The sequence below is a fragment of the Schistocerca americana genome, chromosome 4 (genome assembly GCF_021461395.2).
Source record: "Schistocerca americana isolate TAMUIC-IGC-003095 chromosome 4, iqSchAmer2.1, whole genome shotgun sequence".
In the NCBI taxonomy this organism is placed as follows: Eukaryota; Metazoa; Arthropoda; class Insecta; order Orthoptera; family Acrididae; genus Schistocerca; species Schistocerca americana.
In genome coordinates, this window is record NC_060122.1 from 590,000,993 (window position 1) to 590,019,320 (window position 18,328).

Here is an 18,328-nt window from a genome sequence, read left to right on the forward strand (position 1 = left end):
AGGCTGAATGATGTAATTCTTCAGCATTTTCTGTACCTCGCCACGAATTATTCTACGTTCCATTTCTGACACACGGTATGCTCTCTGGTTTATTGGTTGATGGTCTCCAGTGCTAATCCGGTGCTTCACCGTTGATTTGTCTAATTTGCTCTTCACCTGTGGATTGAAGCATTCAGAGGACACTTGAAGAAAGGCAACTAGCTTCTTCTGTTGTTCCTTAGTGAGATCTGGTGATAGTTGAGCTAGAAGATCTTGTCTCATAGTGGTAGTGCTAATATCGCCCACAGACTCGGCATGGGAGGTTTCTATGACGCTTAGCTGTTCTTCAATTAACGGCTCAGCGTTTTCTACGCACGTGCGTATTGGAAGGATCTGCAGTTCTCGGCGACAGTTAACTATTCACAATTCACCGAATCCTTTCTTAAACAAGATGACAGAGGCTGGGATGACCAAGGTATTCTTCAGTGGTATGCTTCTCTTACATTCCACTACAAGATCCATGGGTTTATGCATGGCATGACACGTGACAGTTACCTTTCTAGCGCTGACTGCAGGAATGATCACTTCATCCGGCACACATAGTCTCCACACGCTCGGATGCCCATCTTCCTGTCCATGGTATCTTATCTCATATAGCATAATCTTTGAGCGATCACAATTTATAATTGCCTGAGAAGCTTTCAAAAAGTCCCATCCGAGAATGACATCGTGACTACACTCTTGTAAGACAAAGAATTCTAAGGGATGTGAATGGCCACTTATACCCACCCAAATTGTACATCTTCCTGTAGGTTTTACGTATTTCCCATTAGCCACCTGCAGCAGAGATATTTTGCTGTCGACGAATATGGTTTTCTACTACTGGTGACGGTACTTATCCGAAATGACTGTGTATGATGCTCCAGAGTCCACAAGAGCTTGGGCTGGTCGGCCATCCATGAGGATATCAGTGTAGTTTCCTATCATTTTTTTAGTGATCGGCAGCGGAGGATTTTTCTCTTCGGCAGCCTCACTTCCAAGGAAAGTCACACCCTGTAGTTTTCCAGGTTGCGGTGGCTAGGTAATCAGACCTTGATCAGCATGTTGGGAAGCGTCCTCTCCAGCGGCTAGCTTGCGGCGATGGTGACCTACGTCGTCCTGCACCCACGTCTTCTTGTTCATCTTTGTTGTCTCGGAGGTGGTGTCAGCTAAGATCGGTCTGCTGTCTTCTGGCACGGGTGTCATGAAATATCTACCGCCTTTCTCGACAATAGCGCACCACATGTCCCAGTCATCCGCAGTGGAAACATACTGGTTGGTTATCCTGGGACCTCCATACGTCAGTCTTCCTTGGTGCCCAAACAGGTTCCTCATGCGACGTTGTAGTAACGTAACTCTGCCTGGGTCTCAACTTTTCAACCGTTTTAAAGGGAAGTGAAGGACGAGAGATGAGTTCAGTGTCTGTTCTACTTCCTTCCTTATGACCTCTCGAAGCGTCTTGGTTTTTTGCTCGCCGTGCAATCCAAGTGCCTTCTGAACGTCCTCTCTCACTATCTGACCAAGAACACTTGTGAAATCAGTCGCCACCTCCATCACAGACATCGATAAGACGTTTGGAAGCCATTCAAACTTAATCCTTTTGTCTCAGTATACTGGCACCATTTTATGAAGTCGTCTCCTGTCGAAAACTCCTTCAGGAGTAGGGCTTGATACATGTCCTCAGCAACGCCCTTCATGAGATGTGCAACCTTATCTTCCTCCTTCATTCTAGGATCCACAATTTTACACAGCTCCAAGACGTCTTGAATGTAGGATGCTGTAGTTTCTCCTGGACGCTGTGCCCAGCACTTTAATTTGTCTTCAGCCTTGCACTTCTGTTGTTGTGTGTCACCAAAATACTTGTGCAGTTCCACCTGGAATACTTCCCAGCTTGTGAACTTCTCCTTGTTGTTCTCATACCATTGCTTGGCTGTGCCCTGCAAGTAGAAAAATATGTTAGCCAGACACACGGCGTCATCCCATTTGTTAAATTTGGTTATACGGTCATATACCTTCAGCTACTTGTTTGGATCTTGACCATTGTCACCAAGGAACCCGGAAGGATGTCTCATGTGGTGGCACACAGTTGCTGTCATTGTAACGTCCTCTTCTTCTTCCGTCTCCGATAGATTGTGATCTGTTGAATATGGCTTGAACTCGGGTTTCTCGATACGTAAACGGCGGCTCTGTCATGGCCTGATGGGAGCTACTGTGTCGTTGATAATGTTCGCTATCACAAGTTCCAATACCCAGTGTCTCCCTCCACCACAATAGTGTCACATAGAAGAAGGTGTAATTAGATGAATGATGAACACTAACTTCACTTAACGAAGGTTTATTCAGCACTTGCACATACAAGAGAATGGAGCAAACTGCCTCCGGCCACAACACATACTGTATATACACAGCTACAGAACATTCCAGTAGAATGACTCTTGACATTTGTGGATACTTCTAGAATGTACTCGAACCGAATATAGAAATTAAAATTGTACAGTCCAGGTGAGTTTTGAACTCACAACCCTCCGTGCAATAGTTTATTATTATAACCACTACACCACAATGCTACTCAGTTTCTTCTGCGAAAATATACTCCACAAATGAGAGTTTCTGTCTTCACACAGGGCTTCCTTTGCAGGCACTTTTTCAGATGTTCATGTTGGATAGATACAAGTAACTTCCCCTCCCACCCCCAACCCCCAATCCCTCTAATCCCCAATTCCTGAAAGAATCTAACTCCCATGTATAAAACATCTGTATCCTAACTGTGTGGTGCAAACAGAATTCATAGTGAAGAGGTAATAAATTAAAACATCATGCCTGATGAAGTTTTTCTGTGGGCAGCGTCCCTTTTTTTGTTGGTGATTTTGGGGGGTGGGGTGTGGTGGGGGGTGGGGTGGCAGCAAGAAGAATTTTGAAAAGGGTTTGAAATTATATTTAAAGTTCGTTGCAAGTTGTTAAGTACTATCATTCTCACATACTGGGTAAATATAGTCTGGATAGTTTGCACACTGTGAATTATGCTAGTTCTAGACACGTACATAGTTTTAGGTTCTAATATGTGACTTATTATATTACACTTTTAACTTAAGACTGTACCTCTTAATGAGTACATTATGACAGTGTTTTAAATTCTGTTAGTAATTATATGAAACATTGCAAATTAAATTTTTGTTGCCCCTGAAAGCCATTAGATAGGCAGCCTGAACTGGAACACTGCAACATTTTAGCCATTTAGTGATATGGATGAGTAGTAGTAGTAGTTTTATTCATCCGTAGATCTCTTTTTACAATGATATAGGACATGTCAAAGTATTTACAAGTGTAGATCAATTTAAAATAAGCTAATTCGTACACACATATATTTACAGACTTTTAGTTGGACATAATCATTAGATTTACTCCTGGTATACAGTACTTTTTTTATAAATAGCTTATTGAAATAATGTAATGCCACACCATTCACTCATATCTCACTATCAGTCACTGCCCACTGGTTTGAACAGATCTTTACAATGAGCTCGACTAGTTGGTTGGTTTGTGGGATTAAAGGGACCAGAATGCTATGGTCATCGGTCCCGAGCTCGACTAGTATTTTTTGTTATCATTCTTATGGCTCTTTTCTGGAGTTTGAAAATTGTGTTCATGTTTTGTGTGTTTGTTCCCCAAAAAAGAATGCCAAAGCTAAGAATTGAGTGTACATATGAATAACATGTAACCAAAAGACACTGCATGTTACACACTGATGATAGGATTCCAAGGGCATAACATGCTGATGACATTCTGTTTGCAAGTACCTTTGTGTTTTCACACGACTTCAACTGAGAATCAATATTCATTCCTAGAAATTTTGCATTTGTTACACAGTCTACAGAGGTGCCATCTACATTTAATTTAACATTGACATTTTTCCTCTTCAAACTGAAAGTCATGGCATTAGTTTTCTTTATGTTCTTCCTTGAGAGTTTCATTTGCTTTCTTGGCAAGGAGTTCTCTTGTTTTCTCAGTGATTATAATATTGCTGTAATCAGTGAAGAGAATTTTTTCACCATGAGTAACACTACTGGGAAAGTCATTGATGTATATAAGGAATAGTATTGGTCCTAATATGCTACCTTGTGAAACCTCTATATTAATGTATTTTGGTTCTGACAAGTGTTTTACTAAATGTTTAGATCTATTTGAAGTATGTGTTATCTCTGCTCTTTGTACCCTATCTGCTAGGTATGATCGAAACGTCATTAGCTACCCCTCTTATTCCTAATGCTTCTAATTTATTTAATAGAATCTTGTGTTCGACTGTATCAAACGCCTTAGAACGATCCAAAAATATGCCTGTGACACACTCATCCTTATCAAGAGCATCAATCATCCTTATCAAGAGCATAAAGTACAACTTTTGTGAATTCTACTATGGCTGACTCCGTATTTTTGCCATTTCGGAAACCAAACTGTGATTCGCTTAAAAAATTGTATTTATTCAGGTAATTCATTAACCTGCCTTTCATAATTGCTTCTATTATTTTTGACAACAGGGAAATGGACCAGTAATTTTCTGTGTCTTCTGCAGTACCTTTCTTAAGCAAAGGTACAACTCTTGCCTGTTTTAACTGCTCTGGAAATGTCCCTGATGTGAAGGATTCATTTATTATATTTGTTAAGGGGCCTTGTATAATCTCTACGCATTGTTTCAGTACACACATTGGTACTTCATCTAAGCCTACTGACTTTTTATTTCTTAGTTTTTGAACAGTTTTGTTGACTTCATTCTCTGTGGTTGTAAGTAACATCATTGTATTTAGTGCAACATTATTTACTGGTGTTGTATTTATTTTGACGAATTTTTGCTGTAACTTCTCTGCAATACTTGAAAAATGCTCATTTACATGGTTTGCTAAGTGTTGTGGATCATTTATTACCTTATTCCCCTCCCTTAACAGTATGTTATTCTGCTATTGTTTGCCTCTCCCCGTTTCCTTTTTTATAACATCCCAGACTGCTTTGCTTTTATTCTCTCCGTTATATATTATTTTGTCATTAAATGACTTTTTTGCAGCAATCAGCACCTACCTGTAGATATTTTTGTATCTGTGATAGAAATTTAAGAATTATGGATCATTGTGAAAGTGTTTGGGAGGTCTTCTTGATACCTGCTGTTATCCATCTGTTTTTGTGATATGTTGATACAGGCATGCATACTTTTGGAAATGCCTTTTCAAAGTTCAATTTAAACAATGTGGAGAATTTAGAGAATTTCGTATTATCACTGGTTTCCTTATACACTTCATCCCAGCTTTGTTTTTCTAGTTCTTTTGAAAAATCTTTTATTTTGATTTTCCGAGATCTTTTACAGCTACATCACATTTTCCCCTGTCCATATATGTGGCCACATGGTCAATTACTGATGCAGTCATTGTAGTAACCCTTGTTGCACTATTGACCAATAGGGACATGCCAAAACTTTGAAGGATGTTTATGAAGGTGCTGCTGGATTCATTTATGATATTAGTGTTGATGTTAATGTCCCGACACTGAATTATGTTGACCCTTGTACTTGAGACTTTATCTAGAACTTCTGCTAACTTATTGAAAAATGTGTCCACACTACCATTGGAAGATCTATACACGCACAAAATGATTAATTTCTTGGTGATATCAAGCCCTGTTAATTCAATAGGTGATATTTCAGAGTGTTTGTCTTCACTTACTGTATTGAGGTCATTTCTTGATTTAAACCGTGTTCCTTTTCTGATATAAATGCATGATTCTCCACCCCTTGAAGTAAGAGGAATTCTGTCTTTCACAGGAAAACTGAATTGTTTCTGTTATTAAAAAAATATTCTTGGCCATATTTTTGTGCTATTTGAATGGAAAATAACAGATCAGTGTCTACTTTAGTGATTGAAAAATATGTATTCCAAAACATATAAAAAATGCTGAAATTCTAAGCCTACAATATCAAAATGGATACTCCAAAACTGCAGCAAGCATTCACTACCTCACCTCTGAGGTGAGAAACTGATAATTTCAGTAAACAATAAACTAAATGTACAAGGTGGTCCATTGGTGTGGAACCATTATTCTAAGACAAAAACAGGTGGATAAATAGAAATGTAAAGTTCAGTAGTTTTAGAGGTGAGAGGGGAAAACTGGTAAGGAAATGTTACAAACGTGGTGGCCATTTTAGAAGCTATCATATTTAATGCAAATCATAATTTTCACAAGGAAACAGGATCATGTGACATATTAAACAGATAGATAAGTAAGTGAGAATGGAAATGGCATTTTTCATTTGAAAATTGCCAGAGATAACAGTTATATGTGTGTGAGCTGTGCTTTCTTCTGTGTGTTTTCCTTTCTGAAGAAGGCTTTGGCTGAACACTTAGGGTGTAATAGTCTTTTTGTTGTGCCTGTCTGCAACAGAATGTGTGATCTTTGTGACAAATGGCACTCTAGTCTTTTCTTATTATTGTTCAACATAGCTTTATTCATTCTTGAGTTTGTGCAGAACAAGGCAATAGCTGGTGATGACACACAAAGATTACAAGATGTGCTTGACATGATTGTCTAGCACTTTGTAAGGTGATTGTTATATGTTTCACCCATTTTCATTGACTTTAACCAACACATTCTGGAATGCAGGAATAAGCACAACAATCCACTACCTGAGGGGTGCAAGGTTTCTGATCTTCACCACAAATGCAGTTGCTCTCATGTGTCCCCACAGATAAAAATCTAATGGACCTAAATCCAGGGAACGTGGCAACCACATCACAGGATCTGTGCGACCTATCCATGTTGCAGAAAATTGGATGTCCAGGTACACCTTTCTGCAAGAAAACTGTCTTCGGACAGCTGCAATGGCAGAACAGCACCATCTAACAGCTGCAGATGATGGGCAGCTGTTTGTATAATCTGAAAAAATCCCACATTCCATGCCAGACCATCACTTTCAATGTACCAGTGTGACATCTGATTAGTATCTGTGATTCTGTTTATTTGCATCTCCATTCACATAGAAATTAGCTACAGCCATAAACAGTACTCATCCAGCTTGTGAGTCACTCATTCTGCAAACTGAACCCAATAATCTGTACCAGCTTCAGCCAGGTAACATTTGCATTTTGAAGGTGTGATCAAAATTCTTATTGTTGGTGTAGTGTTGACTCCACTTTCCTGCAAGATGCGACAAATACTGTGCTGTGGGCTCTTACTGAATGATGTGAGAGATGCAGCTGATGTTGCTTCATCCATAGATGTTTTTGATCGTCCATCTTTTAATTTGTCTGCAACAGAGCCACATTCATGGAACTATGCAAGAAATTTCACCACCAAACTGTGGGTAGTTTGTGGCTGGAGTGGCATTGGTTGGAGTTATGTGCAATATCATTAGTATTTCTCTCTGCTGAAATCAGGATTATCTCAGTGCTTTTGGATTGTGTGGACACCATTAGCTTTTGCGCCGCCGGTAAAGTAGGAAATTATGAGTTGCATCCAAGATGGCACTGTCCAAAGTGGCCAATATCTTATTCACATAGTCTCACATGTTTTTACTCTCTGTCATCTCATACTTGACTTCAAATACCTGTTTATGTACCTGTCTCTGTTTTAGAAAAGTGGTTCGACACCTATGGGTAACCCACTACAAATATGCAAAACAAACTGAATGAGAGGCAAAAAGTCCATAAATGAAATATGTTCAGCTTTGGTTATATTTTCATATTTCATGACATGTAGAATTTTTAATAAATAAACAAACAGACTGCTTGTGAACAATATAAAAGTACAAATTAGCACAAACAATAAGTTGAAATTATGAATGAACTTGGCAGTTTATGCTCTTATTTAACTTGTCATCTTAGGGTTGGACAGCAACTCAGCTTTTATCCCTTGCTGTGAATATGACACTGCTCAATACTTACTCTATTGCACACATCACCCAAGTAACTCTGTTATGATTATTATTATTATTTTCAAAATTAGACCAAATTCTACATTGGATTAATTTTTGTCTCTTTCTTACTTCCTTAGCAGAGAACAGTGAAATGAATGAAATGAGCTGTGAGCTTGAAGCAGATAACCCTGCCTGTGTCGCAGACAATGTCCATCCAGTCCAGCTCTGTAGGCTGTGTGCTGCTAGTGTGGATGATGATGTTGTATATATATTCAGCTCAGATGGACACAGTTTAAATCTGCCTGAAAAAATCAACAGGAATTTACCCATCAAGGTGAGTTATACTATTTATTTCATATGAGAGATGATAAATGTCTGAATTGGGAGTAGTATATCACTCCTGTAGCCCAGCATCTCCGAACTTTCTTTTAATGCAGGGTATGTTTTCGTCAATTTATGAGTTCCCTTACTTCTTTAAATAAACTTTTAAAAACTACCTTCAATAAACTGGATATTGCAGATTGCATGGGAAGTTCCACATTTACGAGATGACTAATGGGATGCATAGGAACATAACTATGGCTATATTATTATTATTATTATTATTATTATTATTATTATTATGACTACAGCGAGGTGACGAAAGTCATGGAATGCATCCTAATATTGTGTCAGACCATCTTTTACCTAGAATACTGCAGGAACTCAATGTGTCGTGGACTCAACAAGTCATTGGAAGCCCCCTGCAGAAATATTGAGCCATGTTGCCTCTTAGCTGCCCATAATTGCAAAAGTATTCCGGTGGAATATTGTGTGCATGACTCGACCTCTCAGTTATATCCTACAAAAGTTCGATGCAATTCATGTCTGGCGATCTGGGTGGTCATATCATCCACTCAAATTGTCCAGAATGTTCTTCAAACCAATCACAAACAACTGTGGTTCAGTGACATAGCACACTGCCATCCATAAAAATTCCATTATTGTTTGGGAGCATGAAGTCCCTGAATGGTTGCAAATGGTCTTCAAGTAGCTGAATGTAACCATTTGCAATCAGTGATCAGTTCACTTGGACCGGAGGACCCAGTCCATTCATGTAAACATAGCCCACACATTTATGAAGCAACTACCAGCTTGCACAGTGCCTTGTTGACAACTTGGGGCCATTGCTCTGTGGGATCTTTCAAACCCTACCACCAGCTCTTACCAACTGAAATCCAGACTCATCCGACCAGGCCATGGTTTTCCAGTCATGTAGGATCCAACCGATAAGGTCATGAGCCCAGGAGAGGTGCTTCAGGCAATGCCATGCTGTTAGCAAAGGCACTCACTTTAGTTGTCTGCTGTTATAGCCCATTAAAGCTAGATTTCACTGGACTGTCATAACGGATACATTCGTTGTACATTTCACATTGATTTCGGCTGTTATTTATGCAGTGTTGCTTGTGTGTTAGCACCAGTAACTCTATGCAACCATCGCTGCTCTTGGCCGCTAAGTGAATGCAGTTGGCCTCTGCTCTGTTTGTGGAGGGAGGTAATGCCTGAAATTTGGTATTCTCGGCACCCTCTTGACACTGCAGATCTCAGAATATTGAATTCTCTAACAATTTCCAAAATAGAATGTCTTGTGTCTAGCTACAACTACTATTCCATGTGCAAGGTCTGTTAATTCCCATCATGTAGCCGTATTCACATCGGAAACCTTTTCACATGAATCACCTCAGTACAAATGACAGCTCCGCCAAAGCACTGCCCTGTTTATGCCTTGTGTACATGATACTACTGCCATCTGTACGTCAGTCATCTCAATTCTCTCATCTTTGCTATCTGTATTTTGCTGTCACATTTCATTTTATTTATCTTGCTCTTGCTTCTGTGGTAGTGGTAATATATAATGATTGTTTTATACATTAAATTTTTATAAATTTTCTGGTTTTATAGTTAAGTGTTCTGTTTATTATTCATATTAATCAAAATTTGTTCAGCTTTTTGTATATATCATTATCATAATCATAATTCATGTTGCAGTTCAGATATTTAAACTGGAACACATGTTTAATTATTTCAGTGTCAATTTCTATAGTTGACTATTTTGAGTGTTTACCCTGGAAGACCATAAATTTCAACATATATAATGAAATTTTAAGATTGTGTTCTACGTATTCGTGGTTTATCCAATGTATTTCTAGCTGGAGAACATTTTCAATTTCTTGTATTATTATTGTATCATCTACAATTAGTAATGAATTTGGATTAGTGCATTTATCTGATTTAATTCTTCATCAGTTCTCTGGTTTCCAATTTTTGATGGTATATTCACAATGGATATTAAGAAGAGTGAGTGAGAGAGAGAGAATACCTTTGTCTCACCTCTTGATTGATTTTCATACCCCCTGCCTCCTCTTCCCTGTGTTTATTACTAATTTTATTTCATGATTTGAGCTTTCATTGACCTTATAACAATAAGACTTTTATCAAAGATTTTTCTGTGTAAAACAAAGCTGTGTGCTATTGTGCAAATGGTGTAAAACTGTGTTCTGGCTTTTCTTATTTGACTATTACTGATTGTAATTTTATAAAGTACTTTAACAATAAGTGTAACTTCCATGTCCATGAGTACACTAAACACAGAAAATGGCATCATAGTAAACCGATAACAATTTTTAAACTGAATTCCTGAAATATGAACTAAATTTTACTCATTACACAGCAAATAACTGCTGTGTCCTAAGTTCAGTCTTAGTGAATGGTAAGTTGTTTCGTAGAATGGTCTAAATTGCATTGTGTTCTATGTGCATTTGAGTATGTGACCGATTCAGAAAGTGGCTGGCCACATAGAGCTTTTCTACTTTTATTCTTATACAGAGCATGAATATTAGATGTAGTCACACATCTGACAGAACTGTCTTAAGTTACATAGGTGTAGATCTACACATGGGGAGTTTGAGGAGGAGTGTTTGAAGAGAGGTAACTGCAGGAGATTGCACAGAACAAGGAGAGGGATGAGAGCAGGATAAAGGAACAGCTATCAGAAATGAACAAAAGGACAAAAGGAGGGGCAGTTTTATACAGTAAAGTTGGGGAAGATTTGTAGGAAAGAGAAAAACCATTTCAGAATATGATTGATTGACAAGGCATCCACAACTTCCTGTCAATCCTTCATAGCTTCCAGACCATGCTGTACAGACCTGTTCTGCAGGCCACATCCACAAAATATTCTTCTACCCACTTCAAGACAAATTCATCAAACAACTGCAAAACTACCCAACACTACAATCTTCCGAAACACCTCTCCTATAATAATGGCATGCCTGTTTTCTTGGTAGTTGAGAAGCTATCACAAAAGTCTGGTAGTCATGAGGTACAGAAGATGAATGCAGCTACCTGTTTAGCAAGAAGTGCAATACAACTCTGTTCATTACTGTTCAACAACATCCTTCCCCAGGTTTTTCACAAATTTTTGTCTTGATGTTAAAATGAGTACTATTCTTTTCGAACTCACTATTAATTCTTAAAAGCATTTATTGACCACAAAGATCTTGCATCAGCTTCACAATCTTTCCAGTTATTTATCCCCAAGCTCAAGCTGCCATAGGTCTTTTAAAGTTTGACCTATCCACCATTTCCAATGTGTGCTAAGTGAACATCTTATTTTGAACCCTTCCACCATCACAGCTTTGGCTCAAAGGTCTTCAGGTGTGCAAGCCACATGTCCAACTTATTCATGTCTCTGTGCTTTCATTTTCAGGACCATGTTAAATTGTTGTATCATTCCCAATACTTCTTGCAGCTCTAATCTTCTCCAGCCATCTTGCTTGTGGCCAAGCATCTTTCTTAAGATTTTCCTCTCAAAAATTAATAGTTGTAGTCATGTGCCTTTGAGACACTGTAGGTCTTAGTTCCACTAGCACTATTGGAATTAATTTTGGAATGATGTGTGAAATCATAATTAGTTTCATGCTGTTGTTGTATCTCCATATTAAGCTGTTGTATTGACCCTTTAGACTTTTCTGGTGTATATCTTCAATATATGACTCTCGGTCATGCTACCAGATCACATTTTGTGTATCCCACCAAAGCGTTTTCCTTCTTGTAGCTGCTGGCTCGCTCATTTTAGTGTAAGCTGAATCAGAACATTTCATGAGATCTGTCACCTGATATAATATCTGATGTATTTACCCTTTTATTTTAATATGGTCACTGTAACTGACTCTCTTGAAGTAGAGATCATGCTAAACAGTGTCTGTGAAATCCCGTGTAATGCCAAGGAAAGGCTTGCCTTCTTCACTAGGAGTTATTGAGGCAAAAGAAGATAACTTGTACTCACATCACAAGAAAAGCATGCCCACTACTTTCATTTTATAAACATATATTTCCTTGAGTGGGTGTACCGATCATTAGTGTGTCTCTGAATTTGAGTAGAACACAACTTTTCATACTACATACACCTTGAAGCCTGAACATGACAGTCCCAATCACAATATATTTCATTTCTCACAAAACCATCTTATCTTTTGTTTTCATTCTTGGAGAGTGTGGTTGCTCTTTGCCACCACCAAGCCGCAGTGACAAAACATAAAAGGCTCTGCCCACAGCAGGTGAAGCCATTTATTTGTCATCACATCTTGTCCTTCTCTCATATTCCACACCTTCCATTCAATGTCTACACATACAAAAACAAACATCAGTGTTCAGTCTATGTTCTGCAAATTATTCCCTACTTAATATTTTTCTGCCATGATCATCTTTCCTTGTACTCACAAGGAGTGTAAAATGTCGTTTGTCTGAATGGCATGTAACACTTCATACTCTCCCACTTACAGAAAAGATGTTGGGACCTCACACAATCTCAAAAAAAGTTTGGTTTCTCATTAACATACAACTATAAACTTAAAAACATTTGATATTATTTCCTTCTTTAAAAAGAAATACAACTTCATTTTCAGTAAAAAAAGTCTTTTCAATTTTTTTAATTTGTTTTTTTCCTATAAATTGTGCCAAACAGTGTTAGTCCTGTCTGATGCAAGAAATTGTCGTGTAATGACCAGTCTTTCCATATAGCAAGACATATATGTGTATCGTGTCAACTTAGTTATGGTTTTTACATTTATTTATTTATTAATTCAACAATGCATTACCTTCAAGTCAGTATATTCAAGAGTTTCTTGTTTCCTTTTTGTTTGTGCACATAGATACCTTTTACTCTTTCTCACATTTTTGTTACCTGAGGATTTGCTTGTTGGATGTATGCCTACTGTTTGGTCTCTAGAGTCAAATCTCGGTACAGGCTTTAGTCAACAAGCATGGCACATTCCTGCTCCAACCATATTCATCTCTACTGTCAGGTAAGTCTGTTCGATTACAGAACTAGTTTGGAGAAAACTTTCATATCATACCACCAGTCATTATACAACTTTATACTTCGGTATTCACTGCACTTACACTCCTTGTTATGGCAGTTACCGTGCCAAACCTCTTTACCATTGGAGATGTGGGTGTATCCTTATTTTCCTTTAAAAAGGGAGGGGGGGGGGGGGGGGAGGTCGAATATTTCAATGGATTCACCTGAACAAAGTATAGACCAATAAACCACACCTTCTGTGGGTCCATCTAACCTTACATCTCTCCTGCCTACATTAAATGGTACTGGTTATTCCTCCTATGGATTCACCTGACCAAGATATAGGCCATTTCTCTTATGGGTCCACCTATCCTCTTCCTCTCCTACACCTCATCCACTATTTGGCTATGCCCCATTTTAACTTCATCAGTAAACACAGTTACAAGCCCCCCTTTTCTATCTTTTCTCACTCCAAACAATAAGTTTCTCCTACAATTGCTTCCTGCTGACATTACCAAATTGCTCTCTATCTAAATATCTTAAATCCATTGATCTAACCTTTTTTTACTCTTGTTTATAACATATATAACCTCACTATGTGTACACATCTCTCACACATATGTATCTTGCTTATCTTGCTTCTACTCATTGATACATATAGCTTATCCTTTACTTTCATATAATTACTAGATTCAGACAATAAAAAAGGTTTCTAGTAATCAGACCTTCTCGTTCTCTTATTAGCTCATACGAACTTGCTTCTTATTTGGCTTCGTATGTTAGCGCACCATCACTTTGTCTTGCCTTCCATCTCCTACCTGGACACTTCTCCCCTACAACATGTGGCACGACTACAGTGTCATTTCCTTGAAATGCTAATTTATGGTTAAGTTTATTAACTAAGTTCATGGCTGTTGTCATAAATACACCAATGCAAATATTATTGAATATATACTAGATGCTAAGTGTACAAGTGTTGGGGTCACATTAGAATTTGTCCCCGAGAAAACTAAGCTAGAAATACGGAAACAATTTAACTCGGATAGCTGATGGTTATCAGTCCACCAAATTCACAAAGGGTGTGAACTCTCCTGGGGCCGTAAATATTTTATGCACGTTTACATTGTATAACCCTTTATCTTGCCCTGTATGAGGGTGCAGATGTACTGCTTTCGGATGTCATAGATTCTGACCTTTAAAAGGACCACTGTAATGCTGAAAAAAATTTGCTCATTTCCTTCTTTAAACTCTAGCTATTATGAAAATTTCATACTAATACCAAATCATTTATTTGAAAGTTTGGTACAATAACCTTATCATTAAAAGTTCTGACTTTTTTTTGGTGCCTGTGTAATCATGTTTTCTTGTATCTTCTATAACAAATTTTCCAAGTCAGTCACCTGTGAATTTGGCCATGTAAACAGTGTTAAGAAGGGCTCTCCTACAAAGGTTTCAGCCATAATTTCTACAGAAGCAAATCCTGTTGACATATGTAATAATTCATTAAAGATTACTTGAAATTCCAATACTAGTTGTGCCCAGGTAGTGTGTCTTGTAGAACAGTACGTTTTATACAGTCGTCCCAATTTCTTCATTACACATTCAATTGGATTAGTTTGTTGACTTTACGTGGATATAGTTACGTGTGTTAGCCCTTCCAAAGCCAATAATTCTGTAAAATTATGGCTAATAAATTGTGGGCCATTATCAGTTATAGATGTCAGGTTTACTTGGGTTTGAAAATACTCATGTGGACAATCCATTTCGCTATTGGTATTTGCATGTTTAATGGAATAAAGTTTAAACTTAGAAAGAGTGTTAGTATTAAGTGATTTTGCTTTCTCTTGTAAAGTATAATTTACGAATTCATTTAATCGTTCCTCCAAATTAGATAGCAATTCAGGTATGGTAACTGTTACTCCAATAATATTATTATTATTACAGGGTTAATCAATACAAAGATTAATTAATAACATCATCTTGTTGTATTCCTGTTATCCTCCGCCAAGCCTCTTTATCCAGTGCAGATTCCTTGTTGGTTCTGCAATGTTCCATTCCTCCATTTATGTGGTCTGTCCAAGAACATAGTGGTCTTCTGTGCTTATGTCTGCCAGGTGGTTTCCATTCTTAAACCTTCTTAGGTCACCAATGATCTTTATGTGAATTGTGTGTGTTCAGAATTTTCAAGTCATATTGGTTACAGAATTCTGCGAGATTTTCTCCAGAACTATTAATGACTTTTTCTCCATATCTTCCTACTTCCTACTGAGCCAACTCTCGCATTACAATCTCCTGCTATTATTACTTCTTGGTGCATTTTGGTTTGGTTGAGTAGATGGTCTAATTTCTAGTAGAAATGGTCTTTGGTTTGCTGTGCTGCATCATTGTTTGATGGATACACCCCCATTATAACTGTTTCAGTGCCATATAACTTGATGGTCATAGTAACAATTCTTTCACATATAAATGCATAGTCCTTGATGTAAGTGCACAGAGCTTTGTTAATTAGAATGGAAACGCCTGCCTTTGCTTGTTTGTTTAACAACTCCAGACCAAAAATGGATGCAATTTCCAAATTTCTCATTCCCTTGTCCCTTCTTTTTTGTTTCTGACAGACTCATTATGTGCACCGTCAATTGACTAATTTCATTCTCTGTTTCAGTGTGTTTATTTGTCAGGCTTTGAATGTTCCATGTACCAACTCTCGGTGTCCTTTCCCTTACCAATAATTGTCGTAAAGAGTTTCTATCTGATTTCCAAGGCTCCACTTTATGTTCTCAAGCTTATAGAAGTTTTTTGTGGATAAAGGGGTGCTGGCCCACTGACCCAACCCCAAACTTGGAGGATCAGTATTTGATATCAGGGTTTACTCCCGTAGGAGGGTTGGCTTCACCACGACTGTAAAGGCCCCCCTTCCCTAGGTGGGACAAATTTCATCTGGCTCTGGCGAACTAAATCACATTGGTTATTTATCTCATTCTTCTACTCCTGAGGCAGCTGGGTCAAAGTACTTACAGTGCTAGTTAATGTGGCTCCTGTTTCCTGTTTGAAGTGTTCTGTTATCTGTAATTAATTTTTAACATTTTTATGCAGCGACAGCAACTGATATTGTTTATATAAGAATATACAGCCTACAGATGCAGGTTAACTTTATCGTTTACCTAGGTTTCAACATTAGTAATTACGTCTTCTTCAGAACCTGCAAAAAGTTAATATTATAATGTGCTAGTAAATTATATTAGATATGGTCATCCTACAGGATGCAATGTGTAGTACTTACATAAAATATTATTTAAATGTTTGCCTAAAACAGGCCATGTCCTAAGTCAAATTATAAAACTTGATGCATAACCATAATGTTTTGTCACTTCTATTAAACAAGCTGTAGCAAGTTCACTTTAAGCCCGTTGTATGGGCCTCGTCGTGTGAGTAGAGACTGTGGATCGCGAGGGCTTCATGGTCTGCCTCACAGAGGGCGGCGCGCATGCGCGAGACATATAGAATCAAACTCTTATTACGCACACGTCAGATAATGTTTTTGCTATGAGTTAGTTTTATACTTTACTATTGTAAGTTAATTTCAGTATCCAGCATGACTACGTTTTACATTCTACTACAGAGCCTTATAAACTGACCAACAAATCTCGTATCTGTAATTGTTGTTCTTCTTTCATATTTTCTACCTTGACAGACAGTTATTACTGTTTTAGACTCTACTTTGTTTGATAGTTCCTTAATATTAGAATCTACTTTGTCAGGTAATTCTGTAATATTAGAATCTTTGTCAGATAATTCCTTAATATTAGAAACTATTGTGTCTTTTAGTTCTGTACTGTTAGAAACTATTGTGTCAGATAGTTCTGTAACATTAGTATCTGTGTTGTCAGATAATTCCTTCCTAGTGTCAGGCAGTTTCTTATTTGTTGAATCTACGTTGTCAGATAATTTTTTTAAAATTAGAATTCATTTTATCAGACATTTGTTGCCATAAAGCTTTAAATCACTCTGGGGCCTCTGCAGCCACTCTGCTAGTAATGACTGGCTGACAACACAAATATTCCCTATTATGTACCTTCTATTACTGCACAGTTTTCTTAAACATGATAACATTGAAACCCTGTATCACTCTCTAAACAAAAACAAAAAATTTTCAAAGTTGATTTCTGTATTTTCTGAATACCCTTTCCCATGAACTGCACTCTCTCATCATGTAACCATCGCAACCACATGTATGTGATGATGGCAGTTAAAATATTCTTTTATTCGTGTCTCGACATTGTTTTTACACACAAATTTAATTGAAACTTCCCCCATACTAGTACCACAATTTTTATAAGTATGATTTGTCTTCAGATTTCATGAATTGCTCCAGTATTTCCTTTCACTTTTTTGTTAACCAATTCCTACTGAGTTTAGACAATATAGTTACATCTGTCCACTGCTAGTTTCTCCTTTTCTTTGATCCTTTTTGCTCTTAGCAATGCTGTAACTTATCACTCATTGAATTTCAAGATTTTGCTAATTTATAATTCTTAATTTTCTCCTTTTAGCTCCAATACTCCACGTACTGTACAACTGGAACCAAATAAAGTGTTTTTCTTGTTGATGTAAGGTTTTATGTAGCTGCTGGCTCTCTCCTTGTAGTTGAAGCTGAGTCAGAACGCTTTATGAAATCTGTTACCCGCTGTAATATCTGATGTGTTTACCTCTTTCCCTGGTCACTGCAATTGATTTTCATGATGTAGATGTCCTGCTAATCAGTGCCTCTGAAATACTGTGTGTAGCAGGGAAATGCTTGCTTTTACAAAGATGTATTTCCTTGAATGGATGTACAGATCATTAGTGTGTCTCATGAATTTGAGTAGAACACAACTTTTCACACTAGGCTACATTCACCTTGAGGGCTCAACATGACAGACCCAATTATAATATATCTCATTTGTCACAAAATCTTGTCTTTTGTTTTCGTTTGTGGAAACTGTGATTGCTCTTTGATGGTCAAGTCACCACCAAGCTGTGACACCAAAATGTAAAAGGCCCTGTCCACATCAGGTGAACCTGTTCATTTGTCATCA

At 37.7% G+C, this 18,328-nt stretch overlaps 1 protein-coding gene across 5 annotated transcripts in view; it reads left to right on the plus strand.

Annotated features, from left to right (window-relative positions):
* LOC124612531 (zinc finger protein 726-like) overlaps window positions 1–18,328 on the plus strand; it is a 124,260-nt gene that overhangs the window by 54,423 nt on the left and 51,509 nt on the right. For 3 of the 5 annotated variants that reach the window (XM_047140795.1, XM_047140793.1, XM_047140794.1), the window contains one exon: window positions 8,050–8,246. In XM_047140795.1, the coding sequence (XP_046996751.1) occupies window positions 8,050–8,246 (197 nt within the window). Of the gene's footprint in view, window positions 1–8,049; window positions 8,247–13,143; window positions 13,258–18,328 lie in introns of those variants that run through there. The other 2 variants (XM_047140796.1, XM_047140797.1) reach the window with 2 other exon arrangements.